General features: G+C 43.1%; 1 protein-coding gene across 2 annotated transcripts in view; it reads right to left on the bottom strand.

Moving 5' to 3' along the window:
- FBXO11 (F-box protein 11) overlaps positions 1 to 15,777 on the bottom strand; it is a 109,993-nt gene that overhangs the window by 22,448 nt on the left and 71,768 nt on the right. For both annotated transcript variants that reach the window (XR_006388869.1, XM_044292044.1), the window contains exons 6-10: positions 9,248 to 9,331; positions 5,212 to 5,344; positions 977 to 1,083; positions 284 to 395; positions 75 to 181 (exon numbers count right to left, since the gene is read on the bottom strand). Coding sequence is in view for 1 of the 2 variants with exons in the window: in XM_044292044.1 (XP_044147979.1) it covers positions 75 to 181; positions 284 to 395; positions 977 to 1,083; positions 5,212 to 5,344; positions 9,248 to 9,331 (543 nt within the window). In the remaining variant the exon portion in view is untranslated. The remainder of the gene's footprint in view (positions 1 to 74; positions 182 to 283; positions 396 to 976; positions 1,084 to 5,211; positions 5,345 to 9,247; positions 9,332 to 15,777) is intronic.

The following is a 15,777-nucleotide window of genomic DNA, read 5'->3' as shown; positions in this document are numbered from 1 at the left end:
AAGGAAAACAAAATGCATTAAAAACAATGCAGCAAAAAAATAAAATAAAAGGAGATTCAGTCAACACTGGTCACCTCTGCGTGGTCCGTGATATAGAGTCCTACATTTTCGCAGTCACTGATGTTACAGTGTTTGATGGTGGGACAAGCACCCTGACCACTCACACATACTGCTGAGCCGACTGCAAAAGAAGGGAATACATGTAAAAAGATCATTACTGACAAACAATACACGGATGTAAGTTTCAGAGCATCTGCGGCATATCAGGAACTGGGTCACATACCTGTGCAAGTGCTGCGGATGATACAGTGATCGATGACCGGACTGCAATTTACTGTGATCTCTAAACAATGGTGGGCATTGTGGTGCTGGGCAGATTTGTCATCAGGGTTAAACTGGGTGAGAAAAAAAAAAGTCACGTCATAACCAGGCAGATATTTCAATGCCACTTTCCCTCAGGTTGGAGAACAAAGGCTATAAAAAATAATTTTCCCATTTTATAAAAGTGAGGACAGTTGCTGGGATATGCCGTCATCTTATGTCTGGTGGAGGTCCGGTCTCCGCGAAGGACAAGACCGCAGTGCTGATGTAGGCCCGGTTTTCTATCATGGTTCAATACATGATAATATATGTTTTTCACACATTTTTTTCACAGCATGTTCTATATTCAGCATTTTTTCACGCAGCTCTGGCTTCATAGAAATTAATGGGGCTTCAGTGAAAAATGGAAGGAATCCGGTTGCTATGCGTTTTTCACTGATTCATTGAAGTGAATGGGGCAGGATTCAGTGCGGGTGCTATGCGTTCACTACCTACCTCGGTCACCAGAGCCAACGGAGGTCACAGACAATAATTCAGGTTAGGGGCACGGGAAGGAATGTGTTTGAATTAGGGAAAGCAGGGGGGGTATATAGGAGAGTGACTATTGTTAAGTCAGGGTCTCACACACAAGGTAAAACATCTACATAAATCTTACCCTGATTGTCATATACCCAACGTACGCATCTTCTGAGCCTTCCATGAAGACAAACGTGGAGTCTCTAGTGTTCTCAATGATCACTTTGTCCGCGACTTTTCCTGGTGCTGTTTAGACCAACAGAGAAAAAAGGATTGTATTTTTATAGAGGTTTTCCAGGAGTAAAATACTAAATGGCTGACTACAGGTCATCAAAGTCAGATTGGTGGGGGTCGGAGTCTTGGCACCCCTGCAGACCAGCTTTCTAGGCCGCTGACATCATGTTCATTGTTCACATAGCTCATATGTGCAACTCAGTCCATTTAAAAGGGGTTGTCCACTTTATTTTTATTGATGACCTATCCTCAGGACAGATCATCAGGACAGATCATCAACGTCAGCTGTTTGAACAGAAGGCCACTCTCGCACGAGCGCTGCCTTCCCTTCATTGTTTGCCTGCTCTCCGTCGGAACCACAGCGGTGAGCAGGAGCAGTGCAATTACAGCTCAGCCGTCCCATTCATTTCAATGGGACGGCTCTGTAGTATTCACTTGAACAGGAAAGAGCCGTCCACCGGCTGAGCTGCAATTACACTGCTCACCGCTGTGGTTATGACGGAGAGCAGGTAAACAATGAAGAGAAGGCAACGCTCGTACAGAGCGCAGCCTTCTCTTCAAACAGCTCATCGGCGGGGGTGCCGGGTGTCAGACTCTTGCCAATCGGATACTTGTGACATATGCCGACTCGAGGACAGGTCATCATTAAAAGTAAAGCGGACAACCCCTTTAACTGAATGAGCCTGATCTGCAATATCAAGCACAGCCACTGAACAACGCGCGGTGCTGTGATTGGTACGCTGTGAGGCGGTCACGGCACGGAGCGATATTGCCTCTTCAAGCAGCTGATTGGCGGGCGTGCCAGTTCAGACCCTCTGGGGCTGCATACTGATGCCTTAGTCTGCGGATAGGTCATCAATAATGTTCTCCTAGAAAAACCCCTTTAAACCAATACAGATCAGTTTCTTGCAGGCAAAAGATATTTTCCTTGTTATGTAATACTGCACGTATAAAAACGCCCCATCACATGCTCTATCTACATTGATGGGAAGAATAGTGCTGCATACGCGACGGACACCATGGCAGAAGCCAAATGAACTCCATTATAAGTCAAGGGAGTCCATCTGTCGCCATGGAAAGCCTGGCAATGCATCATGGTTATATCCATTAATGATGGAAACTCAGATGACCTTTGCATTTCTACGTGGAATTCAAGGATGAATGTCACTCAGTCAGGTTCTAATTTTTCTTGTAAAGGAAAGGAGAGGAGAGTAAGCTACATTATTCTGCTCGTCGAAGGGGAAGAAAGTCTTCCTGGTCCAACAGAGAGACTTGCGATACAATAAAGTAAAATGCCAGTGTGAATAAAACATTATTCCAGATCTCAGTTTTCAGTGATTCAGCTTCCTTCCCCTGCCGTCCATACTGAACATATTCCTCTCAAAGCCCTCCCCATCTAGATAACATGCAATGCTGAATAATCTGCTACTATCGTCCGCTACATCAAACCTTATATCTCAGTCAAACACAAGTGCATTCAAAATTCTGCAAACTCTTTCCAGCAAACCCTGCCGTTTCAGCGTGTTCTGCCGATTTGCATTCTTGGAGGCGCTACCTTCAAACCAGACAATGTAAAGATAAGGGCTGTATGACACCAACAGATTATCTGACCACTATCTGTCCAATCAGACCAATAGATTGAGTGTACACCAAAAGATCTGTGTTTGTAATTGGCCATCTGACCAACGATTGGTCACAAAACCTGTCAGATAATCTGTTGGTGTAACACAGGCCCAAGAAGCCGCCTGCTACAGGACCCAACTTTAGGGTACTTTCACACTAGCGGTTTTTCTTTTCTGGCACTGAGTTCCGTCCTAGGGGCTCAATACCGGAAAAGAACTGATCAGTTTTATCCTAATGCATTCTGAATGGAGAGCAATCTGTTCAGGATGTCTTCAGTTCAGTCACTGAACGGCGTTTTGGACGGAGGAAATACTGCAGCATGCTGCGGTATTATCTCCGTCCAAAATTCCAGATCAGTTGCATTAATTTACATTGAAATGCATTAGTGCCGGATCCAGCATTAAAAATACTGCAATGCCAGCTCCGTCCTTCCGGTCTGCGCATGCGCGGACCAGTAAAGATGTAAAAAGAATATATAACGGATCCGTTTCGATGACATACTGAGAGACTGATCTGTTCTTGCAATGCATTTGTAAGACAGATCCGCATCCGGATCCATCTACGAATGCTGTCCGTTTGCATGCAGATTGCTGGATCCAGGAGGCAGTTCCGGCTACAGAACTGTTTGCCAGATCACTCTGCCGTAAGTGTGAAGGTAGCCTTAATGAGGCACAATGATATTCCCCCGAGGTATTGCTTTTAGGTGAAAATATAAAACTATAGAACCTTCTGGAGATCCCATGAAGCAGGACAGTTTGTTAAAGAGTAACTAAGCTTTTTAATGAAGTTTTTTGTAAAAAGCACCTTTCCCTGCGCACTTTAAATAAATTTTTCTGCACAACGCTGACTTCTCAGCGGTGTACTAAGTCTACACTTTATGAATGGGGCCACAGTGCAGGGAGTACGGGCAGGAGCGCATATTGCTGCTCCTGCATGTGCCACCCCCCTGATGTTTACTAAATCCTGGCACCCTGTAACCATGTGCTATGCCAGGCTTAGCTGAGCGGCTCCTGCCTGTGCCTGCTTCGCTAAAAGCTGACACGCAGGACTTTTAGTTTAGCGAAGCAGGCACTGGCAGGAGCCCGCTCTGCTCATCTAATCCTGGCATAGCACATGGTTACAGGGTACCCATGTACTATGCCAGGAGTCAGTAGACCTTGGGGGATGCAGGCAGGAGCAGGAATGTGCGCTCCTGCCCGTACTCCATGCACTGCGGCGCCACTCAAAGTGTAGACACCGTACACCGCTGAGAAGTCAGCACTGTGGAGAATAGTGAATTTAAAGGGACACTGACAGGCTGAATAAGCATAATTAGCTGTATATATGTATGCACAGGTCTTCTATTGTGTAATAAAAACCTAAGTCTAACCCCTGTCCATCTTATAAATACTGTAAAATGATGTTTTATAACCTGTTAGAATTGCTCGTCTTTCTGCCCAAGGGGCGGCGTTTCTGCTCCACTTCTGCCCCTGATCTTGTAATGTCGGAAACAGCAGAAGCCACCCAGCGAAGTGAATATTGATGAGCTGGGCGGCGCTTCAGAATGGCGGTTGGGGGGCGGCTGCCTGGGCAGAAGTGAAGCAGAAACGCCGCCCCTTGGGCAGAAAGACGAGCAATTCTAACAGGTTATAAAACATCATTTTACAGTATTTATAAGGTGGACAGGGGTTAGACTTAGGTTTTTATTACACATCAGAAGACCTGTGCATACATATATACAGCTAATTATGCTTATTCGGCCTGTCAGTGTCCCTTTAAAGCGCACAGGAAAGGTGAGCTTTAGAGACTGAAAACTATAAAAAAAAAAAATTCTAAATCCATTAATAAAAGTATATTAGAAAAAGTATTCGAGCATTCAGGACATTTTACAAAAAACTTAGTTTAGTTACTCTATAAGGCATGCATAATGAGTTCATAACTTGTCTGTAAGGCTACTTTCACACTTGCGGCAGAGTGATCTGGCAAGCAGTTCCGTTGCCGGCAAAATGTATGCCAACTGATCAGCATCCTGATCAGACTGAAAAAAGCCTGATCAGTCTTACAAATGCATTGAAATGCAGGATCCGTCTTTCCGGTGTCATCCGGAAAAACGGATCCGGCATTTATTTTTTTCAAATTTTTTTCGGTCTGCGCATTATCCAACACTAATACATTCCTATGGAAAAAAAATGCCATCATTCAGGCAAGTGTTCAGTTTTTTGGGCCGGAGATAATTCTGCAGAATGCTACTGTTTTATCTCCATCCTGATAAGTCAAAAAGACTGAACTGAAGACATCCTGATGCATCCTGAACGGATTGCTCTCCATTCAGAATGCATGGGGATATGCCTGATCAGTTCTTTTCCGGTATAGAGCCCCTGTGACAGAACTCTATGCTGGAAAAGAAAAACGCTAGTGTGAAAGTACCCTAAGCCACTGTACCAAGTTTGTAAATACATGGCAATGGTGTATGCAAAGATCCACAGTGCAAAGAGTAAAATATTAACATGTAGCATTGATAAAAAGAAAAATCATTACCTGCACCGATCATAGTAATTGGAGACTCTATATAGATCCATTCATCGGTGTAGATGCCAGAATGGACAAAAATGAGTCCATCAAAGTGAGCTTCTTGTACACCACCTAATGCATCTTCAATTGTATCATAATACTAGGTGAAAGGGAAAAAAAAATAACTTAAAAGAAATGTATCATCAGAAATTTACCTATTGCTTAAACCAAGTTTAAATATTAAATAGTCACTGTATTTTCACACTAACAGAGAGCGGTAATTAGTACATTTCTAAATCACTTCATTTAACCCCTTAAGGACTCGGCCCTATTTCATCTTAAGGACTTGGCCACTTTTTGCAAATCTGACCAGTGTCACTTTATGTGGCGATAACTTTAAAACGCTTTGAATTATGCAGGCCGTTCTGAGATTGTTTTTTCGTCACATATTGTACTTCACGACACTGGTAAAATGAAGTATTTATAAAAAAAATAATAATTTTTTCCAAGTTTCAATTTCTCTACTTCTAAAATACCTCCAAAAATAGTTATTACTTTACATTCCCCATGTCTATTTCATGTTTGGATCATTTTGGGAATGATATTTTATTTTTGGGGGGGAGGTTACAAGGCTTAGAAGCAAATCTAGAAATTTTTCAGAAATTTAAAAAAAAACAATTTTTAGGGACCAGTTCAGGTCTGAAGTCACTTTGCGAGGCTTACATAATAGAAACCACCCAAGGTATTCAAAACTGATTTTACAAACTTTGTTAACCCTTTAGGTGTTCCACAAGAATTAATGGAAAATAGAGATACAATTTCAAAATGTCACTTTAGGCAGATTTTCCATTTTAATAATTTTTTTCCCATTTTTCCTGTTACAAAACAAGGGTTAACAGCCATATCAATATTTATTGCCCTGATTCTGTAGTTTACAGAAACACCCCATATGTGGTCGTAAACTGCTGTACGGGCACACGGCAGGGCACAGAAGGAAAGGAATGCCATACAGTTTTTGGAAGGCAGATTTTGCTGGACTGTTTTTTTTGACACCATGTCCCATTTGAAGCCCCCCGGATGCACCCCTAGAGTAGAAACTCCAAAAAAGTGACCCCATTTTAGAAACTGTGGGATAGGGTGGCAGTATTGTTGGTACTAGTTTAGGGTACATATGATTTTTGGTTGCTCTATATTACACTTTTTGTGAGGCAAGGTAACAAGAAATAGCTGTCTTGGCACAGTTTTTATTTTTTGTTATTTACAACAATCATCTGACAGGTTGTCACGGATGCGGCGATACTTAATATGTATACTTTCTTTTTTACTTAAGTTTTACACAATTATTTCTTTTTTGAAAAAAAATAAATAAAAAAATCATGTTTTAGTCTGAGAGCCATAATTTTTTCAGTTTTTGGGCGATTACCTTGGGTAGGGTATAAGTTTTTGCCGGAGGAGATGACTGTTTGATTGGCACTATTTTGGGGTGCGTGTGACTTTGATCGCTTGCTTATTACGTAAAGTGACAAAAAATAGTTTATTTATCACAGTTTTTATTTTTTTACGGTGATCATCTGAGGGTTAGGTCATGTAATATTTTTATAAAGCCGGTTGATGCGAACGCGGCGATACCTAATATGTATACTTTTTTTTAATTCAAGTTTTACACAACAGCTTTTTTTTTTAAAACAAAAAAAGATGTTTTAGTGTCTCCATATTCTGAGCCATAGTTTTTTTTTATTTTTTGGGCGATTGTCTCAGGTAGGGGCTCATTTTTTGCGGGATGAGGTGACAGATTGGTGTTATTTTGGTGGGCAAACCCCTATTACCAATTTTTTTAAACTTTATTTGGGGAAAATGACTTTTTGTTTATTTTTACTTAAAACTTAATTTTTTTGGGGGGAAAACTATTTTTTCCACTTTATTTATTTTTTGTCCCACTTTGGGACTTGAACTTTTGGGGGTCTAATCCTTTACAATGCATTCCAATACTTCTGTATTGGAATGCATTGGCTGTATGAGTAATACTGTGTGTATTACTCAGACAGCTTCCGGCCTGTGAGATCCAGGGGGCTGGATCTCACAGGCTAGTCACAGGAAGGCAGCGCGATGCCTTCCATGCCATCGGGTCCCCCCTACAGCCGCATAGGGACCCGATGGCACCGCCGTTCACCGCCACAAACCGCAGGTCTGAATTGACCTGCGGTTTGCTGCGATCGCTGATACGGGGGGCGGCGGCGTTGTGACAGGATGCCCGCTGAATGATTTCAGCAGACATCCTGTTCCTATTAACCCCCGCCGCAATCTAGTTTTAAAGTTATGACGTACCGGTACGTCATGGGTCCTTAAGGACTCAGGAAACATGCCGTACCGGTACATCATAAGTCCTTAAGAGGTTAAAAAATATGCCTGCGTCCACCTGAAAAAAGCTGTACAGTCATGGCCACTAGGGGTCTCACTTCCTCCTAGTATGCAGTCCACTGCCTGCTAGGCTAGATCTGTCTCTAGTAACATACAGGTTCACAGCTGAGCTCATGGGCCTGATGGATGTGCTGCCTCTACACAGCTTTTGAAGAACAGAGAAGCTCCTGTGTGTCTAAGTTTGATCTCCCCCAGCTTTTTAATCTCCCTAGAAGAAAACAAATATAGTGGAAAGTAAAGAAAGTGATGTCACTTCAGTATAGTACTGGTAGATTCCATAGAAGGAAGACACACTGAGAGAAATGCATCTAGCTGTGCAACTGAAACGGGAATAATAAGGCTGAGGAGCACACGCTTGCTATCAATGCCGCAATCCTCCGGGCCGCAAACAGGGACCGCTCAACATCCTCCCCCCTCCATCAGGCACATTTATCTGCAATATCGCAAGTATTTAAACTCTAGTGGTCTGGCATGACATTTATATTGATTCAAAGTTTATTGGGGGGTGAGATCTAGATGGACTGTGGTTTAAACACTATCAATATGCTATTTGGATGCAGTGAACATATACACATAATATATATATATATCTTAATTTAATATACCTACCTATACATCGGCGCGTTAAATTAACATATCTATATTTACACCTTATCTATCTGGGAGAGTACCCCCTTTTTTTCTGTCCCCTGAAGAGCTGCTGCCTCTGGCACAGTAAAACGTGTTGGGACTAGGGATTCAGTGGAAACAACTGTGATATGTAAGGAACATGATATGTTCCAGCATACCTCTGGATGATGTATACAAATCTAGAATAATGATTATAGCTTAATATAAGATGTTTTGTATTCTTATATTCCTGACGGACTCGCCTATAAATTTACATTCTGGTGATGGGACCTCTCTCTGTGTCAGGGACTTGCTAGGGTAAGTAGTAGGTTCCGGACACGATTTTTTTTTTAAATCTTGCAGTTTTTGCAATGGCCACTATTGGTGGGTCTACACTGGGCAATTGTCGGGCTGAATTTGTTAGGTTAGACAATGAATGATCAAAATGCTTATTCATCGTGAAATGTCCATTTATGTGGATGCTTCAATGATCGCTTCTGGGCAGCAGATCGTACTCTTAGGGCTCAGACGGCCATAGTACTTTGCGATCTACAAAACACACATGAAAAACAGCACATGGCAGGCACTATGATAGAAATGGCTATTCTTGTCCAAGATTGTAGACAAGAATAGAACATGGCCTATCTTTTTTGCGGGGCCGCGGAAAGGAACAATGGATGCGGACAGCACACAGTGAGCTGTCTGCATCTTTTGCGGCCCCACGGTCGTCTGAATGAGCCCTTACTGTGTAAACAGGGATCTGCTGGCCAGAAACAATCTGTATAAGCACGAGCGATGGCACAGAGCTCTCCCATGGAAGTCAATGAGGCCCAGCTCAGGCAAAATGACTGCCCTCAATCTTGTTCAGGAGATAAAAAATAAATAACATCTAATTCTATAATTAAAAAATTCAAACCAATTTGAAAAAAGTATGCGTGTCGCTATCCGGTTTTATCTGGCAGGAAAAATTATCGGGGGCACATTCTCGTTAACCACCATCCAAACATCTTCTGTACATACGTAGACAGATACTCACCAACATATTCTCCCTGCCTTTATATCTGGTTGGGTTGCTGTAAAAATGTTCTGCAAAACCTGGTTTAACATGTGCTCCTTTATACTGTAAGGTAAATCCACACATTAGTTATTTTTAAAAGCAGTTTATCCATATTTTAAACTAATTATAACTTTACATAAGGACATGGAGATTTATAATTAAAAGCCTTTACCAGGTTCATTTAAAACTAATGCACATCCACATACTATCCATTGATTTACTGCTTCTCAGCATCATTTATAAACAATCTTCAAGGCCTTTGTACACTTTCTGATCAGCAGGCGGCTGCACAAGGGTTAATACCTACTTGGTCTCTGTTTAGCTTCTGAGACCACATTGAAAGGTGAGCTTCTGAGATCTGTTCACACTGTGCAGTGCTGTGCCTGTGGGTTAGCGTGGGCTTCGCCTGACAGCAGGGGTGCTGTTGGACTGCTGGGCCTTCCCGCCTGCAGGCGCTGTGTTGCGGCGGCAGTGGTTGCTATGTGGTGCTGCATCAAATCAGAATAGTGACCCCCCATGAAAGAGGGAGTGGGATTATGTACTTTGATCAAAAAGTATACAAAGGCCTCAGACCGTTTATAAAATGACTAAAAGCAGGAGATCCATGCATAATATGTGGATTTTGGCAATTTATAATGCTTAAAAAGGAGCTGTTCAGCCAGTAAAATTACAGAAAGGTTAAAAAAAATAAAAATATGCACTACTCACCTATCCCCTGCCACTCCCGTTCTGGCGCTTCCTGGGTCTTCATTGGTCTCAGGTCCCTCTCCGCAGAGAGAAAATGACCACTCAGCCAATCGCTGTGGAGGGTCACTGGCTGAGCCTTCATTTTCTGTGTTTTGAGAAGGACCAGAAAGTAAAGACCTGCGGGGACTGGGGAAGCGCTGGAACCAGAGCGGCAGGAACATGTGAGGTGAGTAGTCACTCTTCAATTATGCCATTTTCATACCATAAAAAAAATTCAGAAATTGCCCACTGACCATATTGCTCGTTACAGTAGGTGAAAGCTGCATTTACATGCAACAATCTCCTCCGCTGTACAGGGATGAGCGATCACTAGTGTTATCGCTTGTCTCCACACACACACACATTGTTTCTGGGCAGCAGATCGATGAACAGGACAATCTGCTGCCCAGAAATGATTATTTAGGTGATCGCAGCAGCAATGCCTTCACCTGATGATCGGCATCACCTTAACAATGGCAATTATTGGACTGTCCCTAGGTACAGAACAGGGGGGGTATATCGTTCCAACACAACGACTAATGTGTTTAGGAAAATAAATAAAAATGTCCAAAAATTTAACATTTTATTAATGGAAAAAATATCCATATACTGCTGTGGTGGAGGCCTCATATCCATAAAAAAATGCAGGATAAAACAGCACAGCTGCACGGTTGCACTATTTTGTCCTAGGTCGCACTATGGAGAACCCATTATAGTCAATGGAGTCTGTTAGGCGCCATTTGCGTCAATCATATAGCGTGCACAGTGTTTCCATTATTTTTCTCCAATAATAACATTGCTGCATGAGTAACAACACACACTATAGCGTTAACTCATTATTTATCCTGCACAGTAAATGCTGCTCATATCTAGAAATAAAAGAAAATGCCAGAATAGCTTTTACTTTATCATGCCTCCCAAAAACTAAAAAAAAAAAAAAAAACTAAAAAAAAAAAAAAAAAAAAAACAAATTAACCAAAATGACCGTGTCATGTCCTAGGTCTTAAATTAAAAAGACAAAAATTTCATTAAAAAAAAAAAGTTTTTATTATGAAAGAGTGGTAAAATATTTTTTATCACCGTAATCGTTCTCACCACAGAATCAACTTAAATGGGTTTTCTCATCAAGGACATTTGGGGCAGATCGCTAGAATATGCCTCCTATAGGTGCGGGTCTCACCGCTGGGACCCACATCTATATGGAGAACGGAGCCCAACAAGGTGGTGGCTGGAGGACTCCGGTCTGGCCACCACCAAACTGTCTCCCCATAGAAGTGAATGGTAGCATACCACACATGTGCGGCCCCCGCTCCCATTCATTTCTATGGGGCCGACGGAAATAACCGAGCCAGCTCTTGGCTATTTTTGCCAGCCCCATAGAAAATTAATGGAGGGCGGCTGCGCAGTGCGCCCTCTTTCAATTGTGGGGCTCCATTCTCGATATAGGTGCAGGTCCCAGCCGTGGGACCCGCATCTATAAGACAATGGAGGCATTGATATGGATTTGGTCAATCTCAGACCGTATGTGGTGATCTGCAGTTGAGCCTAATTAGTAGAATGCGTGCACGCCGGAAGAACACACTGACACACACTGTTCAGTTTGAGCACTTCCAAGATTCTCTCTTTTAATAGGGCGGGGTGATGCCTTATATTGGACACACAACATAGGTTTACATAGGCAATGTGTTATAGTACATTAGGCAGTTCATGATTGGCTGGTCCATATAAGGTGGTCTTCCCTTCCCAGAATTCTTGTCTTGTGTACACAAGGTGCAGTCCCAGATGGAGGAGTCATCTTAGTCTCTGTGAACTTTACTCGATGAAAGGGGGGAGAGAAGGAGCTGGCAGCCATTTTAAATAAGGAATGTATAACAAGAGAAATCAGCATTTTATAATTCCCTCACAGTCCCCCCTTAAAATGCCATTTTACTGTCCCTAGATGAGTTGTCCTACCACATCTGTCTCTATGTGCCTAGGAACTCCTAATGCTGCACGTTAGACGAGTGATGGCTTGTCCATCACCCCCCTTGTTACAGACTTTGCTCATAGAATAGTCAAATGTCTATCCCTCATGGTTGAATGACTCGATAATTAACTAGAAGAGACTGTAGGGGAGTGTAGGGTTTTTCTGTTTCTGCGTCATCATATTGGAAGAAGGTGGGGGTGGTTACCTCAACAGTCTTCTCCATCACCTTCCGGATACAAGGCAGGACACAACACACTACCAATGCTAGGATAACCAGGATTATTACAACCATAATACCTATTTGGGCAAGAATCTTCTGCCACCCATTCATCCAACTAAAGTACTGGTCCCAGGGGTCTATAATCCCTGAGTTCTTTTTTAGTTCTATTGACAAATCCTCCAACTTTTTAATGGCTAGAGTGACCTACCCATTTGGACCAGTATTGTCTGTAACATACAGTACGCGCAGCATACACCAGCATCTTACAGACCCCCACCTTTCTCTGCCAAAACCATGTCTAGAGCTAATCTATTTTAAAATGTCATCCGTGAGGTGGCTTCCAATTGTTCTGCTAGGCCTTTCAGAGCATCCCTAGTGTAGCTCACAAACCTCTGCTGGTTTATCCAATCAACATTTTTATTAATGGTAATTATAGGAATTAAGGACTCAAATCCTGCCTTTACCTGATCCCCGGGACTCCAATAGTATCTATATCTATCTATCTATCTATCTATCTAGGGGCCTTCTCTCCTATGATGTGCAAGCACATTCACCAGTTCAGTTACCTTCTTACCGGGTTCTGATTTTCATGTTCCCACAGATCCAATAGATGTCACCAAGGGATTGCACCTGATTCTGTGTTTCTTCTCCTGTCAGGTTACTGTAGGTAGAACAGCACCCTATTGTAAAGTTTCCTAAGAACCTTTTCCCTTTCCCATAGTTTGTGTAGCAGGTTTAATTACCGGGGTATATGGTCAGACCTTCACTGGGCTTCGAGGTTTTGGTAACTATGGGGTATCTAGCCTTCCAATCCTCACAGGCAGAGTGATTAGTTGAGGTGTTTGTGTAAAGACTGAGGAAGCAGCTTTCTCTATCCCGGGGAAAGTTCAGGAGTACTGTACCTAGGTGGGGGCGTGCTCCTCCACATACATAGCAGTTGGATTGGTTGTGTGAATTCGCACTGCATTTCATCCACTCCAACCACAGGTTGATATCTAAATACCCTGTTTCTGAGGCCATAATGTCCTTAAAGGTGGGATCTGCTATGGCTATCATATCTTTGAAAGTGGAGACGCGAGGTTCTAGGGAATTAACAGGTGCATTTGTTGTCTTGGGTTGCCAGTCTGAAGATTTGTACATATCTTTTATCTGAAACTTCCCTTGTCTGCCTCTAGTTCCCCCTGCCATCCAAGCACCAAGAATATATGTACCTGCGTCCCCAGGACCGGGGTTTTCTATGTTTAGTGTAAGGTCCATGCTCGTCCCAGTCCTTGGTTTGGCCAAATGTTCCTCAGTGCGACCTGGCTTGCATTTTGCACATATGGCACATGACTTGCAGTATCTGTCTGTCACTGAAGTTATCCCAGGGGCCACAAAGTTTGTTGATCAAGTCATTCATCAATCCCTTAGATAGGTGTGTAGCCCCATGTGCCCACTGGACCACCGTTGGGTATAATGGGGGGCAGAGTCTCTTCCCTATCCTCCAGATGCTGTCTGCCTGCGCATAGGGGGAGTAGGGGCCCATTGTGGAATTTGTATTCCTGCATTCCAAGGCTAAATCCCCCTCTTGTGTAAGTGCAGGTTAAACAGATATAAGATGAACAAGTATACAAAATACATGATTCCCCCCCCCCCCTCCCCCTTTTTGTGAATAATTTCAGGTATAACTCAGGAGGTACATTGACATGTGCTAATCACACATCCAGGACTTGCTATCTCTTCACCTGATTCCCTTCTGAGCATCCTGCAAATTACATCACAATTACATGCATCACCATAGGATATAAGAATAGTGACCCGAAAAATCTATTTGCCTCCCCCATCAACACTACATGTGGCCTCCCACTTGGTCTGGCATGATTCCCAGCTGCCTTCTTATATAGGGTGTGCTTGGGGACCACATACTTTGTCATGTGGTAAGATAAAAGTGGCATGTGTTAGCTGGACCAGGGTGCATGTTCCATCCTTCTGAGCAGTGACATTTGCTTGCCACCAAGGGGCCTCTACCCACCCAGCTATGGGAAGGACCACTACTGTGGAGTTATATTTTTGGTCATCCTGCCCCCATCTCCTCTTTGAGGCAAATGGCCAGCAAGACATATGGGCAAGTTCATAAACATTTTTGAGGAATTGCAAGAAAAGGCATAGTCCTTGAGCTCACAGGGCTATGGGTACAAATCCAGCAATTCCTAAGATTCAAGTCTCTATGCAATATTTGGTGATGTTTAAGAAACTTATTGTCCCAGTCCCCCCTCAACATCTCAATTAAGAGTCCATATTCTTGGCACCAAGATCAATAGTCACACAAGCGGAATGAGAGGCATCAACACTCGAAACGTTCTTGAAATCCATGGACCCAATCTGTTTACTTGTAGTGGCAGTTGTGAAGACGACTTGGAAGGGTTCATCAAATTGGGGGTCAAGGCTTTTCCTGACATGTCTCCTCAGGACCACCCAGTATCCTGGTTCCAAAGAGTGGCTCCCTTCAGGACTATTTGGATTTCAGATATCTGTATGTAGTCCACCTGCAATCTCTGAAACAGGTAATCTGGTTTCGTGATGCTCTTCCTGGGTACTTGGGTAGGCTTACCAGGGTTATGCCTTGCACATGTAAGGCATACCTATACAACTTTCTCAGCCGCATTCTGAAACCCTGAGGTAAACTAGTTCTCTAACTGAAGGTATGAAGTTATGGACCACTGACTGGGACAAGGCGACCATCATGAAAAACAAACAGGGCAGACAGACCTTAGTGCGTATACGCCAGGACCCTCCTTCTTCTTGTATGGCACCTCCCTCCATCCATACTTATGAGGGGATGTCTGGTTCTGGAGGGTCCATATCAGTTCTACTTCTACTGCAGGCATGGCCGATGGGGCAGCCACCATCAAGGGGAGTAATGCTGCCTTTCTGGTTGCCTGATCCGACAATGTCTTTATCAGAGTTTCAGCGGGTCTGCTCTTTGGTGTATGCTGCCACCTTCACCACGGCTGCCCTTTTATGTAATATCAGTTTAATAACTGTCATACAACCTCAGCATTCTAAGTTTACCTACAGAGCTCAAGAAACTGCAGCTCCCCCAAATGGCTCCAAATTCATGTGCTACACCAAACGCGTACCTCAAGTCCATATGGATGTTCACCAGATTACATGTTGCAGTGATTGCCTTCATCTCCACATCTTGTGCCAAGCAACTAGAAGGGAGTCGTTTCTGTATCACTGCCTCACCAGTTTTGACTACGGCATACCCGTGACAAATCTTCCTTTGTCTTTGTCCCATGATCTCGAGCCATCTACAAAATACTCAGCAGAAGGACTATTGAGTGGTACACCAGGAATGTTTTCATACCCATCAATACAATCATATTTTTGTGTCATGTCACCTGGCCATTCCTCACTGACCAATTGGAAAATTAGAGACCGGATGTCAAATTGTTCTCCGCTTTCTCCACGCTATCCCCCCTTTTCCAACTACACAAGCAGCAAGGTGGTTGGATTCAGAATATTGCGACAATTAACTAGATTGGAGGGTAAGAGAAATGAAACCTCATATCTGATTAATCTAACCTTGGAAAGGTGTTTGGTTTGGTAAAATGT

This window comes from Bufo gargarizans, chromosome 4 (assembly GCF_014858855.1).
Source record: "Bufo gargarizans isolate SCDJY-AF-19 chromosome 4, ASM1485885v1, whole genome shotgun sequence".
Classification (NCBI taxonomy): domain Eukaryota; kingdom Metazoa; phylum Chordata; class Amphibia; order Anura; family Bufonidae; genus Bufo; species Bufo gargarizans.
This window is presented reverse-complemented; position numbering and strand designations above follow the sequence as displayed.